This window comes from Pan troglodytes, chromosome 9, assembly GCF_028858775.2.
Source record: "Pan troglodytes isolate AG18354 chromosome 9, NHGRI_mPanTro3-v2.0_pri, whole genome shotgun sequence".
Lineage (NCBI taxonomy): Eukaryota > Metazoa > Chordata > Mammalia > Primates > Hominidae > Pan > Pan troglodytes.
Genome location: NC_072407.2, coordinates 62,552,218 through 62,569,303, shown reverse-complemented (window position 1 = coordinate 62,569,303; position 17,086 = coordinate 62,552,218). Strand labels below are relative to the sequence as shown.

General features: G+C 39.6%; 1 protein-coding gene across 1 annotated transcript; it reads right to left on the bottom strand.

Moving 5' to 3' along the window:
• Positions 1 to 678: 678 nt before the first annotated feature.
• On the bottom strand, positions 679 to 10,984 carry LOC736599 (membrane-spanning 4-domains subfamily A member 6A). The gene is given in 7 exon segments (XM_054662314.2): positions 679 to 824; positions 827 to 851; positions 1,641 to 1,739; positions 3,658 to 3,864; positions 6,333 to 6,389; positions 8,763 to 8,897; positions 10,832 to 10,984. Coding segments are annotated over 7 exon segments (747 nt in total). The 5' UTR covers positions 10,979 to 10,984; the 3' UTR covers positions 679 to 747.
• Between the last annotated feature and the right edge of the window lie 6,102 nt (positions 10,985 to 17,086).

Below are 17,086 nucleotides of genomic sequence, written 5' to 3'. Positions count from 1 at the left end.
GTGTGTGCATGTGTGTGCATGAGCGAGGTGAGGCTTATGTTTGTTATACTCAAACAATTGGTCTTTCTTATTTTGAAATAAGGACGTTAAGTATGAACTGGTTGTCTCTTCATAACAGATAAGCATTCCTGGTTAGCATTTGTTCACTCATTAGTTTTGTTTGAATATTGGTGAGGAGAAAATTGAGTTAAAATTTGGGTTTATGTCTGTCATTGTTGATTTATTCTGTGTTTAAAGGAAAAAACAACAAAATAAGTATTAAAATAAAGTATGCACTCAAAGATTTTATTTTGAAGCCGGCTACTTTCATACACTCGGAGACTTCATTATGGGGTTTGCCTTTATGCACTAATGAGTAAAATACATGGGATAAATCAGTAGCACCTGTGATAAAAGAGTCTGCGCACCACAGCAAATCAGTTAACTCCTGTTGACAATTGAGGAGTATAAGAAAAAGCTGTATCCTTTGCCTCACTGTGATCCATTGAATCATCATTCTGCCTAGTTTTCTGGGAAATGTCTAAGACTATTTGGTTAGTCTAGTAAATAGTAATTTACAGCCCTGTGCTTTTGCTGAAGTCAGTATCAGGCAAACCAAGAGATCCCCAATAAACACATATCATAAATGACAGAGAAATAATTTTTTAAAACAAATATGCATTACTTTAAATGCTTACATTTAGGAAACTCAAGTTTGCTTTTTTATAATGGTTAGGTTTTCCATTATCATAAAAATCAACTTTCTAATTAATATTTCTCCGTTTTTTCCCAAGAAGTCAATAGTTCTTCATATCCAGCGTCATGAGTCGTCTTTGAGGACATGAGTAACTGTGAGGCAGGAAAAGCACACTCTAGAAGAAACAAAGTATGTTAGGTCTTCAGACTTTACTCAGGTTCAAGATACATGTGGATATGCCATTTTTTCCAACTGTATACATAGAATTCTTGGCTAATCCAAGACAAGTAGAGCAGATCACTGGGTTCTTCAAATAATTACAATTTATCAGTCAGGTATTCCTTCTATTCTCTATAATAAAATTCTGGATAAATCAAGGCTTTTAAATTCAGTTAAATAAAGCAATAAGTCCATAGGGGTGGTATCCCTTGGAATTTGATTCAACAATACATTTTTAATATATCTTTTAAAAGGAAAAAGAATTTTAAAATCACCAGGAGGAAAAGCAGAGCATAAGACATTCACTGGATCCAGTCACATGTGTAAAGGCCCTTTACCAAGTCAATACTATTAAAGAGACTAGTGGTTGTGGCAGAAATTGTTTCTGCTTAGAAGGGAGGCAAGCCAGGTTCTAGTGTCCTCAGCACAGGTACAAACTCATATCATAATGCCAGCCCAGTCATTTAACTTCCCAGAGTCTCATTCCCTTCAATGACAAAATGGGAAGATTGAACCAGTTGATTTCTCATTTTAACTATTTTCATATCCAGTGAACTCTCAGCTTGTCAGCTACTCAATTACCATCTGCTTTTCTTCTCGGTCTTCCATCACCATTTAAATGACCTCCCATGTGTATCTCATGACTGACTGATTGTTCCTTCTACCACTCTTGGTGACATACTCAACACAGTGCAGAGATAAGATACACTAGGCAAGATTAAGCGAGGCTGGCCAGCACACTCACCCAGGGAAGTCAGACAGTCTGCTTCCACTGCAGCACAGCAGTGAGCACAGCTAGGCAGAACTCCAACACAGTAGAAACCAGCATCAGAGACAGAGTTCCCTGAAAGTCAAGAAATAAAATATCGGTGATGCTTGGGTCAGCCGAAGCTTTCATGCCTAGTTTAGAAGTGACCATAGAGATGAAGACCACCTCAACCATTAGAGAATGAAGTAAGGACACAATCAGGAAAACAAAACTGCTCCTCCTCACAATTGTCTTAATTCAACTCCTTCACTCATTCAGTTTCTTGAGAGGAGAAGGGAAGATGAGTAGTAACTAAATCAACTAATCCACTTCATACACTTGTTTCTCACTTCTTTGAGACGTACGTAGTTCTGATGACATTGTTCACTCAGTAAGAGAGCAGAGTGGTGTAATAGCTCCCAGGACTGAGAATCAGCAGCTCCATTATAGTCTCATCTTTACTGCTGAGTAGCTGTGTAAGCCTGGACAAATCTCTCTCTTTCTCTAGCTCCTGTTTCCTCATGTATCAAACATGCATACTAACATTTATTTCTCAGAGATTTGTGAGGATCAAGGAGGTTTTGGCTGTGTACGCCCTTTGTAAAATTCAGTATTGACATCCCTGTCTATGTATCTGAACCTGTTTGGATGTTTTTTATTTTTGTTGTTTATTTTTTATTTTTGCTGTTTTTGGTGTTTTAAGACTTGGAAAAAAACAGTGAAGGTAGTAAACTGTTGCTAATCACCAACACCAACTCACAAGGATGAGTTCTACCATTTCTGTCCTGAGACATTCTTTGTGCAGAACTGGTCATCTGATAATAAAGGGAGATAATTTGATCACATGAACTTTTGTTTTGTGGTATTTACACACAGTTAAATAGAAGATACACATTGTGTCCATTACCTAGAAATTGTTCCAGCAAGCAAGCTCAACAGAATCTCTCTTATTTCCAATATAAAATCGTCCCATCATGAATTTATACTTTATCACTACCAAATTTCTCCCAAATTTCTCTCCAGAATTTTTCCCAAGGTGGAATTTGTACCAATTACTGTCAGCCTCATTTGCATGCACTTTTTCCTCATTATACCATTACCTTGGAAGCAAGGCTCAGTTTATAATGGGTGCTGTACAAGCATGAATTGGACCAGACCTTTCTATCTGTCCATCGTCCAGGTGAGTTCTTGGCTGACCTCATTTATATGATTGCAGGACAATAAATATTCTGCAACTTCTTTACTTTTATGTTGCCTGTTTTCCTCTCAATGCGTTGCTGACCATGCACATACCCCTTAATTTTTCAACTTCAGACATATTATTTCTGTTAGCCAAACTTCATTGTTTTTCTTCTTCCAAAGAGAGAGAATTCTCCTGCAATAATTCTCAGTTACACTCTCCATCTCCCTATATTTCTTATCTCCTGATTTAAGATATCACACTTCTTTCAGCTATAACAAAAAGCAATAATAATGTTACCGTTTCACCTGATTAGTATTATTCATTATTGTAATCATTAGGAGAAACCCTTACCATCTAACCCCATATTTCGTATTCTCTGTTTCTTCATCTTTAGTCTGATGTCTTTTTAGACCAAACTGACCCCCTACCACACACACATACCACGTTTCCTTGTCGGCATTTTCTGATCACCCGGGTCTTTCTGCTCTGTTTGCCAATCTGAATTCACCACTTTATGTACCAACATTCTCAGTTTGACAAACTCATAATTGATGCCTCCAAAATTAGATTAGTTGAGTAATTAAGAAACTCTACAAACCATAAGTTTTAGTTTTTCATCATCAACCTTATCTGACATTTTCAATTCCACTCTGTTAGTATGTAATCCCCTTAATCTCATCCATGCAGCCCCCCTTTGATTTACATAACCTTGGCCTTCCTCCAGATGCCCAAACCAGAATTAACAGAGAGATTTCAAAGGATGGAATAATAAGAAATCAAGGCTTTCAGAAACCTCATAAAATTAGAACATCCCATCTAAAAAATACTTACAGCCAGACTGGCTTTGGCTCTATGGCAGTCCATGGTGTAAGGTGAATGATAATCATAAGAAAGAAGAAGTCTGGTTGGTATATCCTTTTCGTCCAACTTACACTGCAATGAGGCAGGATTTAATGCAGCCGGGTTGACAGACAGGAGAATGAAACCCACCAGGGCAGACAGAGCACTCAGAATGCTTCCAGCCAGGCTGCTATGCACCTGAAAGAGACATGCTGGGTAAGAATCATTCCCAAAGGGCTACGAATCTCTCTTATCCCTTTTTGCCATTACATTGCAAGTTATTCCCTTATCTGTCTCCCTCAGGAAGTCCGGGAAGGATCATTTCTTGTTGTATGCCTCTCCAGTATCCAGCCAAAAACTCAGAATCTGCAACGTAAAACTTGGCTGAATGAATGAACATATGAACTGGTTCCCCTCAAACAGGACCTCAGTAGTGTGGTAGAGAATGTTACTCTCCTAAATTCTTTCCCTGGGACAGATAGCGGGGCCCACGAGGCTTGCCTGGAAAATTACTATGAGTGTGACCACAAGCAAAGGTGGCAATGTACCAGATGCAGTTTCTCTCTTGGCCAACTCAGAAACCCCTCGTGCAAGCATCAACCACACAGAAAATCTGGATGGTGTATTAGCATGGTGCAAAAGTAATTTTGGGTTTTGCCACTACTTTCAATGGCAACACCGCAATTACCTTTGCACCAACCTAATAGCTCACTCTTGCGTGCCTATTGCCTCTCTCAAAAGCACACCTCTCAAAGATGAGTGAGGGGGTGGTTCTGAGTCTCAGGCAGGCCCTGGAACCTGGGCAGGCATATGACTGGCCACATTGAGCGCACCATGGGGTGGCTGTGGGCAGAGGTCTAGGTGCGGGCCCAAGGATGGTGTAATGTGTGGGAGGCAGCGGGAGGTACAGAATAAAGGCCTGGACTGGATGTCAGAAAATTGAGGTCACAATATAGACTTGACCCAGCTTGTTCCCTTGGGTACTCAGTTCCTTGGTTTTACTTCCCACTCTGGTTCTCATTTCTACATTTATGAAGTGAAGGGAATAAATAAACTGACCTCAGAAGTGACTTCCTTTACTCCAACTCACACAGAAAAGAGAACTGAGCTCACAGCATTCTGAAAGCTACTGTTACAGGTAGGTAGGCTCCAGGGCACACCCCACAGCCATACAGTAGAGTGTTATTTAATCCCATATGGGCACTTCTTCTTTTAGGAACTCACCAGTTGATGCTCTGGGACCCCAATTTCCCAACATAATGACTGAAGTGTACACTCCTGGGCCTCCTAGTAGCCAGTAGTAGTCTTGATGCCTAGAGTCTATATTTCTTAGAATAAGCTAGATTTGTCTTGAGATGGCACTCTTCTTCAATCTCAAAAAGGGCTGGTACAATGTGTGACAAGAGTAGAACTCACTAAAGCCTCGATGTCTCTGGTGAGTCTGAGCCCACCCCGAGACCACATCCTGCATCCTTGAGCTTCCTGCATGTTCACTGTGGGATTGTTCTCTGGAGTAAGAGGCCCATATATTTCCTACTAAAAGTTTGAAAACATTACTCTTGTACTAGGCTACTCAGTATGGTTGCCAGTAGCCACATGGGCTACTTATATTTGAAGTAAAATTAAGTAAAATTTAAAATTCAGTTGCACTATCCATATTTCACATCATCGATAGCCACATGTGACCGCCACATTGTAACAGTGCAGCTGTTGTGGATTTCCATCATCATAGAAAGTTACATTTCATTTCCATCATAGACAGTTACATTGCACAGCACAGATCTAGTGTTGGATTGTAACTGAGGGTTCCAAATAATAATCTCTAAATACCAACGAGGGAAAGAAAGAACTGGCATTTTTCTGGGCACTCTCTCTGACTTCCTTGCTGGCTTTGGGAGATTTTTGTAGCCAGAGCTTCCAAATTGAGTTTCTGTGCAATTAAATTATATGACATTCTCTTACATAATCTCCAACATAAATCCTTTGAGGGATATAGGATTGAGTGAAGACTTAATGAAACTTTACAGACAACAAACACTTCTTGCTATAATCCAGCTTTTCTCTCCCTGCCAATTCCAACTCTAGTTTTTGCTGGAATAAGGGATAAAGGTAGGTAAAGCGTTTTTTTTTCTTAGCCAATACAGATGACCAAGGACAACTTTTAGGGTGCAAGAATTAATACTCAAACAAAATAAAGGTATTATCTTTCTAGTGAGATAGATGAAAGAATGAGAGATAGTACCATACATAAACAGCATGTTGACTCATTTTTTTCAAGGGTTGTAACACCTGGGCTTAAACAGTGAACCCCAACAAATAGACCTGTTTATAACACTGTCAGCTCCCTTGCCATTGAAAACCTAAATTTGAAGACCAGTTATCACCAAAAGAGCATCATAAATAAGCACAATTTTTCTGTGATAGATTCTTGGACACTGGTTGAAGGGATATTATAATTCTCTGAATAGAGACTTTGATGTAGGGTACAATAATTGGAGAAACGTGCTCTGAACAAGGACATGGAGCATCCAGGCCTGGATCCTAACTCTAACAACTAACTGCTCTAGAACTGAGTTTTCAACTTTTCAAAGTAGAGAGACTGGCCTTAACGTGTTCTAAGTTTCATTTTGATCCATTGAGTTGTGGGTTATAGTTCTCATACTCACCAAAAGCTTGGTTAACCTTTTGTCTGTGATAATTGATAGAAAGCCAGAGATGACAAACTAAAATAAAAGAGAAAATGGTCAGGTCAGTTTCCATGTAAAGAGGAACTGCGATGTCACTATCATGATGTTTATAGAAAACTCTCATGGGAAAAGCCTTGGGGAACAAATGATCAACGAGGTAATATCCATTTAAAGACATAGATTTATCCCGTTTGCCCATATAGTGTTCAGATAGCAACAGAAAAAAAAAGATAGCAGAAATATATCCAAATAAACAAAATGAGGACCTTAAAAGCCAGGAAATACTATTCGTTTTCTTAATGAAATGATAAACTTTTGGTGTAAGATGTACACCAAACTTCTAAAGTTTTGGTGTAAACTTTAGAGAAGGACATGAAAACAATGGTATGGAAAGAGAAAAGAATTGGAATCATATGGTTTTTGTCCATCGTTATGTTGATGTGATGCATCACATTTGATTATATGTGTTGAACCATCCTTGTATCCCTGAAATAAATCTCACTTGATCATGGTGAATGATCCTTTTAATATGTGGTTGAATTCAGTTTGCTAGTATCTTGTTGAAGATTTTTGCATCAATGTTCATTACGGATATTAACCTTTAGATTTCTTGTAATGTTTTTGTCTGGCTTTGATATCAGGATAATGCTGGCCTCATAAAATGAGTTTGGAAGTATTCCCTCCTCTTCCATTTTTTGGAAGGGCAGAAAAATGTTGTTACTAGATTTTCTTTAAAAGAAAATAAAAGATGGGAAAAGCTGAGACGTGGATCTTACATTGCTGGCTCCCCAGGCTAAGGTAAAATGGTCAATGAGAACAGAAGGAAAGACAAGAAGGGATGGCAGAAAACTTTCAAGGGTGTGTTTACAAAATGAAAGAAATTTTTTTCATCCTCTGGAGTATTCATGACCTACAGATTTAGAGCCATTAAGGAAAGAAAATTATTTGACAGTTAGAAGAAAGGGGGACAAATACCAAAGAAAAACTGTGATTCCTGTAACCCAGGCATTTAGTTATTTGTCTGTATAAACAAATGTGAAGTCTGCAAACATATGGACTAGATGTCCCTTCAAAGGTTGACTGTGCTTAGTGACTTGCTTTTAAAGAATAGATTATAGAAACAGGAGGGAAAGAAGTAGTAACTTTACAGAGGAGAAAGACGAAGTAACTTTAGTAGTTAGTAATAGTAACTTTACAGAGGAGAAGCCAACAGTGGTCTGTTGACTGTCTTTCCTCCCACAACCTTCCTTTCTTTTCCATTTTGGATTCAGTAAGCTCCAAACACACTACCCCAAACACATGATCAAGGTAAATTGTGTCAGTGACAGTATGTTGGTAGCATCACCCTTGATATGACTTGATGAAAATGTTGCTTTACCTCTGTTATCATCAGACAAAAATTCCCCCAAATCTAAACATCAGAAAAATATGAGACAAACCCCAATTTAGGAACATTCTATAAAAATCTCAGCAAGTACTACTTCAAAGTACTGAAGTCCTCAAGGAAAAGGAAAATCTGAGAAAGTCTAGAGGAGCCTGAGACATCATGACCAAATGTAATGTAGCGTAATGTAGTAGCCTTGCATGGATCTTGACACAGAAAAAGGTCATTTGGGGAAAACCAGTGACATCCAAAATCAGATGAAACTTTAGTTAATAAAAGAAGAAAAATGGACATGATAGACAAATCGGTGAACTTCTTGATGCATCAAATAAACAAATGTAAAACAAGAGCTAATAACAGGTACTGAGGTGCAGGAAGTTGAAGGAAAAACATCTATAAAAGAGAAGCTTAATTATGAGAAAGCGCAATCTAAGAGACAGCAGTTCTTTGGGAAAAGGACTGCTAAGTCCTTTTGAAACCCCAGAGCTGCAGCTATTTCAGAGGAATTTCTAGTCCATCACTGGGACATAGACATCTGCTCAGCCTTCCCTGGCAATCCATCAATGCAGTAAAAGCATTTTCAAAATGCTCAGAGGTATAAGTTCCCCTTCCTCCATGATCCCCACAAGCATCTGTGTAGTTTCTCTGTGAGTTTATGATGTTTTCCATTGATGCTCATTTTTTTAATATTCTTCCCAACCTTATCCTAACTCACGGATGTTTTGCCTAAACCCGGAAAGAAGTCAGTAGCTTCATCATAGCTCAAGATGATAAGGTGAAAAATAAGATGATCTTCAAAAGAAATGTGTATTTGAGTCTGATAAGAAATTGATCTAAAATCAGGAACCCCCTGCCATCCTACCCCACTCAATCCTCCCTGAACTACACACACAAGAGAAAAAGTTTCACCATTGACTCATTGCTGCTGGCAGATCAAACATAGCAAGGTGGCAGGTGGAAAGTTTAAGCTATTGGCATCTCCCTCCCCTTATCGCCCCATGCTTCCCTCCTCAGAAACTACTCACCAACAAGGGTCCTATGAATGGGTAAGCAGACTTCAACAGCATAGAAATCACTTGGGTAAAATTTGGAGAGAAGGAAGCAGATGCCAAAATGATTCCCAAGCTCAATACCTTCACACCACACAAGATCTGGATAATCTGTGGGAAGAGAAAGGAAGATTGAGGATTAAAACCAGCATTTGTAAACACAGGGCCAGGCTGGGCGTGGTGGCTCACACCTGTAATCCCAGCACTTTGGGAGGCCAAGGTGGGTGGATCACCTGAGGTCAGGAGTTCCAGACCAGCCTGGCCAACATGGTGAAACCCCATCTCTACTAAAAATACAAAAATCAGCTGGGTGTGGTGGTGTGCACCTGTAATCTCAGCTACTCTGGAGCCTGAGACAGGAGAATTGCTTGAACTCGGGAGATGGAGGTTGCAGTGAGCCGAGATTGTGGCATTGCACTCCAGCCTGGGTGACAGAGCGAGACTCCATGTCAAAAACAAACAAGCAAACAAACAAACAAACAAAAAAAAACAGGGCCTTTTTTGCCTCTCCCATGGTGCTAATGCATTATCGCCTTCTGCAAGATCCCAGTGAGGATAAAAACCCTGTGGAAACTCTGGAGTGAGAAATATGAAAAGACATCCCGGAGGGTGTGTGGCTCTGCCACAGAAGCCACAGTCTCGGGTGTCTGGCAGGTGCTCAGGAAGGCTTCTGCATTTCTGCATCTCAGGCCCTGGTCTGCTCATGGCCCCTGCTTCCAGCTCACAGTGGCTGCTGGGATCTGCTTTCCCAACTCTCAGGACTTCTGAGTCCATGACTAGTAACTCTCTTTCTACCTCTCTGAGAACGGGGGCACCTGGAAGCCCTCACTTTCTCTGGAGGATTGGTGGTGTAGAAATCCCTCCCCTCATCTCCCAGATTCCAGTGGACACAGCTTGGCCTTCTCTGTTCAGCTCCTTGGAAACTGCAGCCCACAATCCTATAGCTAAGGTTCTGGAAGCTCATTTTATTAACTTTTATTTTAAGTTCAAGGGTACAACTGCATGTCTGTTACATAGGTAAACTTGTGTCATGGGGGTTTGCTGTACAGATTATTTCATCACCCAGGTATTAAGCCTAGTACCTGTTAGTTATTTTTCCTGATCCTCTCCCTCCTCCCACCCTCCACCCTCTGAAAGGCCCCAGTGTGCATTGTTCCCTTCTACGTGTCCATGTGTTCTCATCATTTAGAGGCCACCACCCTTAGCAAACTAACAAAACCAAATACTGCATGTTCTCATGTATAACTGAAGCTCTGTCTTAGGAGGTAGTTTTCCTTCCTGACATCCACCTCAGAGATTCACAGCTCTATTATCATTTACCAAGAAGTTTTCTAGACCTTATGTCACCTGAGCCTCATAGAAACCCATGTGATTGTACATGAGGCAAGGAAACCAGTCCCACCAGGTCCTGAAATCCAGTCAAACAGAGTGCCTCACCTCAGATCACTTAAGTGCAGAGGCAAGTCTAGAAACCAAAACTCTGTGTTTCCCTCCCAATCCAAGATAGATCCCTTCTTTCTCTCCTCCCTTCATGCAATACAGCTTCTTTAATAAACTCTGGATGAGAGGAGAAACAGACAAACAAAAGGTAAATATCATTTCCATTCTCAAAAAGGTAAGAAGAAAACAGGGAGAGGAGGTATATTTTTTCTGTAATTTGCAGTAAGGGAAAAATTCCTTGCAAAGAATCAGTGTGGATTGTTAAGCATGCAGTTGTGAAATACAGAAAAATGTATATACAATATGTCATTATTTACCACCATTACTTTTGTAAAAGAAAATATAGAGAAGTACTGTATTGCAAAAATACAAAGACAACAACAGAAAATCAACTCCTCATACTCAGAATAAGGGAAAAAACACTTCTAAGACAATCTCCTGTGGAAAAGTTCTGGGACAGTTTTCTCCAAGTGGCTTCTACCCCAAAGTCCCTCCAGCAAAACTTAAGGGTCTCCACACTCACAACGGATGACCAGTCCCAAAACATACATCATCTGTTCCCACTTCCCCTAACCCCTCTCCAACATGTTCTGAATTAGATTTACCCCAATAACTTTGACTTTTGCCTGTAGACGTTTCTTCAGGCTATCCTGCCCCTGGTTGGTGGGTTCGGGTTTCTCTGCTTGGGAGAAGTTGATGACATTTCATGGGAGCATTATGATGGTCTCATTGGAAACAGGTTGTGATGTCATAATGGTGTTGCCAACTACGGAAGAAAAAATAGATTTAGCTCTTAAAAGTACAGAGCTCCCAAGTTTTCGCTGCAAAACTGGTAAGTCAGTTTCTGCCAATTAGTCCAGACTTGGCCTGTGTGTTAGAGAAAGAAACTGATATTATGGAGCAGTGAAAGCCACACAACCTTGGTGTCATGAGGATTTTTCCATAATGTTTGACACAGTCCATTATAGATAATAAACACATCACAGGGTGGCAGCAGCATGAATCTTGAGAGGTCCCAATATCCAGAGGCAAAGGGTCACACAAAATTTGCAATATGCAGCAATGTCCCTTTGCCCAGTCCTACTGACAACAACTGTATTGCCATATATTTGATGAATTTTTTAGACAAATGCACTCTAATCATTTATTTTTTGTCTATTAGCATGCATCTTAGATATGTTTATCATATTTTACTAGACATGCTCTTAGTTTTTATCCTGCAGTGCTTTTAATATTTGAAAAATACACCCAACCTCCTCCAGTCATTACAGACTGGCTTCATACATTGGAAGACCTTTATTGGTTAGCATAGCTAGAGATTCTAGGGGCCCTTCAAGCTTTTTATGGGCTTGTGTGTATAATTTCCCAGTTAAAGAGGTTTGCTTGTTTCTTGTCTGGAGACTGTAACCTCTTTCTCCCCCTGGTGTCCGCCTTCAGTACTACAATCTCCCTAGTGCTGAAACAGGGTGCTTGCCTTTGTTCTCAGAGGCCCCCAACATGGCATCCAAACTCTGCACTCTGAGTCATGTAAGACAGAAACCAGTGCTTTGGGCAACCCCGCTGGAAACCCAGAATGCTGGACTCATGGCCCACTCCTGTTGCTTCCCTAAGGGAGAAGCTGGGACTTCAGGGTTTTCTCCAGATCGAGTCTCACTGTATCAGGGTGAGAGAGGCCAGGACGAGTAAAATGCCACGACTTTTTCTACTCATTTCGATGCATCTTTTCCTGGCTCTGCACTCACCTGAAGTGCTCCCAAGTTCCCGTGGCAGAGCTCAGAAACAGATATTTATGTTTGACAACAAAGGAGTTGGAGATAAATTTTGGTGTTTCTCTAACAATATATACAACTCTCTGTGCACATTCTCCATAAAATATCTCTTGTTCCTGCAGGTCCATGGGCAAAACTGTCTCCCTGGCATTTCTAGTTCTAGGGATCCCTCCTTAGAGAATAAGAAGGCCTTAACTCTTTGGACCCAAAGCAACTATCCGAGTTTTTGTTTCTCAGCTAGCCCTGTTTCCCAGGTCCCATCTGCATCTCAGCTTTCATTTCCCACTCTCCAACCCTCTCCTTCAGGACCAGGGGAATCTTCTATTCCCTAAGGACATGTGTCCTTCTCTTATTTATCGTGTTTCCCCCTCCATTCCATGATACCTCTCATACCCTGTACTCTAGGAACTCTTCTCTTTTGATATATCTTTCTAAAGCATGTATCATAAACTTTTTAGTGAGATATTGTTCTTTGGATTGCTGGAAAACAAAAGCTAGAAACTAGTAAGCAAAATCTCCTTTTCCTTCCTTCATTACTATATTCCTCTAACTCCTCCACTTATCTCTCCCTTTGCGTATATTATCTTAAGAAAAGTACTAAGAAAGTCTTAAATGCTTGGGATAGAAAGAAAAAATATTCATGTGTTTGCAAGACTTTTAATCTTTCTTGTAATCTGCATTGGATACATTAGTATTGGGCAACAGGAAGTCCTCAGTTGAAAACACAGCCTGGCAACTATTCCAGCATTCAAGGGATCCAGAGAAGGAAGGGCTAATGTTCAGCATAAGCTATTTCACGAAAGTGACTGTGATTTCTCATATGTAAGTGAGAAGTTTCTTCCTATAATGAAGGAAAAGAGGGAAGTGTGAAGGAAAGAAAGGAAGAAACATTTTCCTCAAAGTGACAATTAAGCAAAATGAAGCGTGTGGGCTCTTTGTGAGGAGGAGGAATCAACAGCTAGAAAGAGTCATCTGGTTCTGACTGAATTCTGCGGGCATGCGGGTGTTTTAACAAGATAAAATCTTATTTGTTATATACATAGTAGCCTCGGATCAATTGCTTTCTCTTTGTGTCTTACATATATTATTTGGTATATTTGTTTTATGGTTTATATCTGAAAATGTCTTGAAATATCTCTGTCCAAATTATGATTTTGGGTCAACTAATAAAGAGCAGTTTTATGGTTTTGACAAGGTTGATGGTTCTCTGAATCAGTTAATATTTGCACTTAGCACCTCAGCTACATGGGGAAACATTGACTTAAACCATGCCATGTCAAACTGACATAAGATCAAATAAGAGAAGGACAGATGTCCTTAGGGAATAGAAGATTCCCCTGGTCGTGAAGGAGAGAGTTGGAGAGTGGGAAATGAAAGCTGAGATGCAGATGGGACCTGGGAAACAGGACTAGCTGAGAAACAAAAACTCAGATAGTTGTTTTGGGTCCAAAGAATTAAGGCCTTCTTATTCTCTAACTTCTTCATGAATAATGAGCATTGACACATAATTAGGATCAATTTATCTAAGAGTTTACTACAATTATGTGTTCCCAGGAAATGCAAAACTTTTATACCTTGATATCCGAGTTTCCGTCTTTCAGTTGTAACTTGAGTAATAAAGTAGACTAATACATTTAGGCTGAGAATAGAGGATGAGATGACAAATTTAAATGGATGCTAACACCATTCAGTGAAAATATTTTTTGAAACATAATATTCACTTTGTCTTAAAAGCATAAGCCTACTGATTCATTTTTAGTTATGAAGTTAAAAATATACCTTTAAAATGAAAATAGCATGTGAATACCACCTGTCTTTGTCTGTTCAGACTGTTATAACAAAAATACCATAATCTAGGTGGCTGAAAAAACAAACATTTATTTCTCACGATTTTGGAGGCCAGGACATCTGATGTCAAATTGCTGGCATATCCTCAAGTGTGATGAAGGCCAACTTTCTGGTTCAAGGATGTCTGTCTTCTTGCTGTGTCCTCTCATGGTCGAAAGGAGCAAGAGAGCTCTGTGGGGTCTCTTTTATAAGAGCACCAATCCCATTCATGAGGACTCCACCTTTGTTACCTTATCGCCTTGCAAAGGCCCCACTTTTTAATACCATCACTTTAGGGGTTGGAATTTTAACATATGAATTTCGGGAAGACATAAACATTCAACTGATAACACCACCCGAATCAATTGATTAAAGTAACCACCACCAAAATTGAAATAAACTGTTATTATGTTCATCCTTGTGTGATGCAACGAAAAGTTGGTAAGTCACATCATCTATGTTGTGTTTTTATTAAAATTATTAACTTGAACTCATGGAAAACAAGAAGAAATGTCCAAGATATGGGGCATTATATGAAACAAATGCTCCAGACTAAAAAAACAAAAACAAACGTCAGTGTCATAAAAGACTAAAATAAATGCAAAATCAAACAAACAAAAAATGGTGAGAAACTGCTCTATGAGTAGATTATGAAAGACTCAAAGGACAAGAGAACCAAATGTATGAGTGAACCATAATTTATGTGTTTATTTATATATAAACACATAAGCCCCTCCATTATCCTCATATTTTTATAATTAGGGAATAATGGAGGAAATTGTAATAAGAACTATATATTGGATTATTATATTAATAAATTTTGGGATGTAATAATTGTATTAAAGCTATATAGTAGAATATTATTCTTAGGGGACATGTCTTAAGTATTTAGACATTAAGTATCAGGATATCAAGCACTTACATTTTGTAAAATAAATATCATTGTACATATTTAAAGTATACAACATGATATTATGAGATACATATAGAGAATAAAATGGTTACTACTGACTTCAAACTATATTACAAGGCTACAGTAACCAAAACAGCATGGTACTGGTACCAAAAAAGATATATAGACCAATGGAACAGAACAGAGTCCTCAGAAATAACACCACACATTTATAGCCATCTGATCTTTGACAAACCTGACAAAGAAAAGCAATCGGGAAAGTGTTCCGTATTTAATAAATGACGTTGGGAAAACTGGCTAGCCATATGCAGAAAACTAAAACTGGGCCACTTCCTTACAGCTTATTCAAAAATTAACTCAAGATGGATTAAAGATTCAAACATAAGACCTAAAACCATAAAAACCGTAGAAGAAAACCTAGGCAATACCATTCAGGACATAGGCATAGGCAAAGACTTCATGAATAAAACCAAAAGCAATTGCAACAAAAGCCAAAATTGGCCAGGCGCGGTGGCTTATGCCTGTAATCCCAGGACTTTGGGAGGCCGAGGTGGGCGGATCACGAGGTCAGATCGAGACCATCCTGGCTAACACAGTGAAACCCCGTCTCTACTAAAAATACAAAAGAAATTAGCTGGGCGTGGTGGCGGGTGCCTGTAGTCCCAGCTACTCGGGAGGCTGAGGCAGGAGAATGGTGTGAACCCGGGAGGCAGAGCTTGCAGTGAGCCGAGATCACGCCACTGCACTCCAGCCTGGGCGAAAGAGTGAGACTCTGCCTAAAAAAAAAAAAAAAAAGAGCCAAAATTAACAAATGGGATCTAATTAAACAAAAGAGCTTCTACACAGCAAAAGAAACTATCATCAGAGTGAACAGGCGACCTACAGAATGGGAGAAAATTTTTGCAATCTATCCATCTGACAAAGGGCTAATATCCAGAATCTACAAGGAACTTAAACAAACTTACAAGAAAAAAACAAACAACCCCATCAAAAAGTGGGCGAAGGAGGCTGGGCGCGGTGGCTCACGCCTGTAATCCCAGCACTTTGGGAGGCCAAGACGGATGGATCATGAGGTCAGGAGATCAAAACCAGCCTGGCTAACATGGTGAAACCCCATCTCTACTAAAAATACAACAAATTAGCCAGGTGTGGTGGTATGCACCTGTAGTCTCAGCTACTCAGGAGGCTGAGGCAGGAGAATCACTTGAACCCAGCAGGCAGAGGTAGCAGTGAGCTGAGATTGCGCCACAGCAGTCCAGCCTGGGTGACTGAACGATATTCTATCTCAAAAAAAAAAAAAAAGTGGGTGAAGGATATGAATAGACAATTCTCATAAGAAGAAATTTATATGGCTAACAAACATAGGAAAAAAAGCTCATCATCACTGGTAATTAGAGAAATGCAAATCAAAACCACAATAGATACCATCTCATGCCAATTAGAATAGTGATCATTAAAAAGTCAGGAAACAACAGGTGCTGGAGAGGATGTGGAGAAATAGGAATAGTTTTACACTGTTGGTGGGAGTGTAAATTAATTCAACCATTGTGGAAGACAGTGTGGTGATTCCTCAAGGACCTAGAACTTGAAATACCATTTGACCCAGCAATCCCATTACTGGGTATATACCAAAAGGATTATAAATCATTCTGCTATATAGACACATACACACGTATGTTTATTGCAGCACTATTCACAATAGCAAAGACTTCAACCAACCCAAATGCCCATCAATGATAGACTGGATAAAGAAAATGTGGCACATATATACTATGGAATACTATGCAGCCATAAAAAAGAATGAGTTCATGTCCTTTTCAGGGACATGGATAAAGCTGGAAACCATCATTCTCAGCAAACTAACACAGGAACAGAAAACCAAACACTGCATATTCTCACTCATAAGTGGGAGTTGAACAACGAGAATATATGGGCACAGGGAGGGGAACATCACACACCGAGGCCTGTCAGGGGGTGGGGGGCAAGGGGAGAGATAGCATTAGGAGAAATACCTAATGTAGACGACGGGTTGATGGGTGCAGCAAACCACCATGGCACGTGTATACCTGTGTAACAAACCTGCACGTTCTGCACATGTATCCCAGAACTTAAAGTATAATAATAAAAATTTAAAAATTAACATATCTATTATTTCAAATAGTCACTGGTTTGTATTTCTATGTGTGGCAAAAGCAGCTAAAATCTAGTCATTTAGCAAAAATGCCAAATACAATACCTTGTTATTAACTATCATCTTTGTACTGTACATTAGAACTCTAGATTTGCTCATCCTACTTATCTTTCACTTTGTATCTTTTGACCTGCTGCTCTCCCCTACCAGTTTTCTCTCT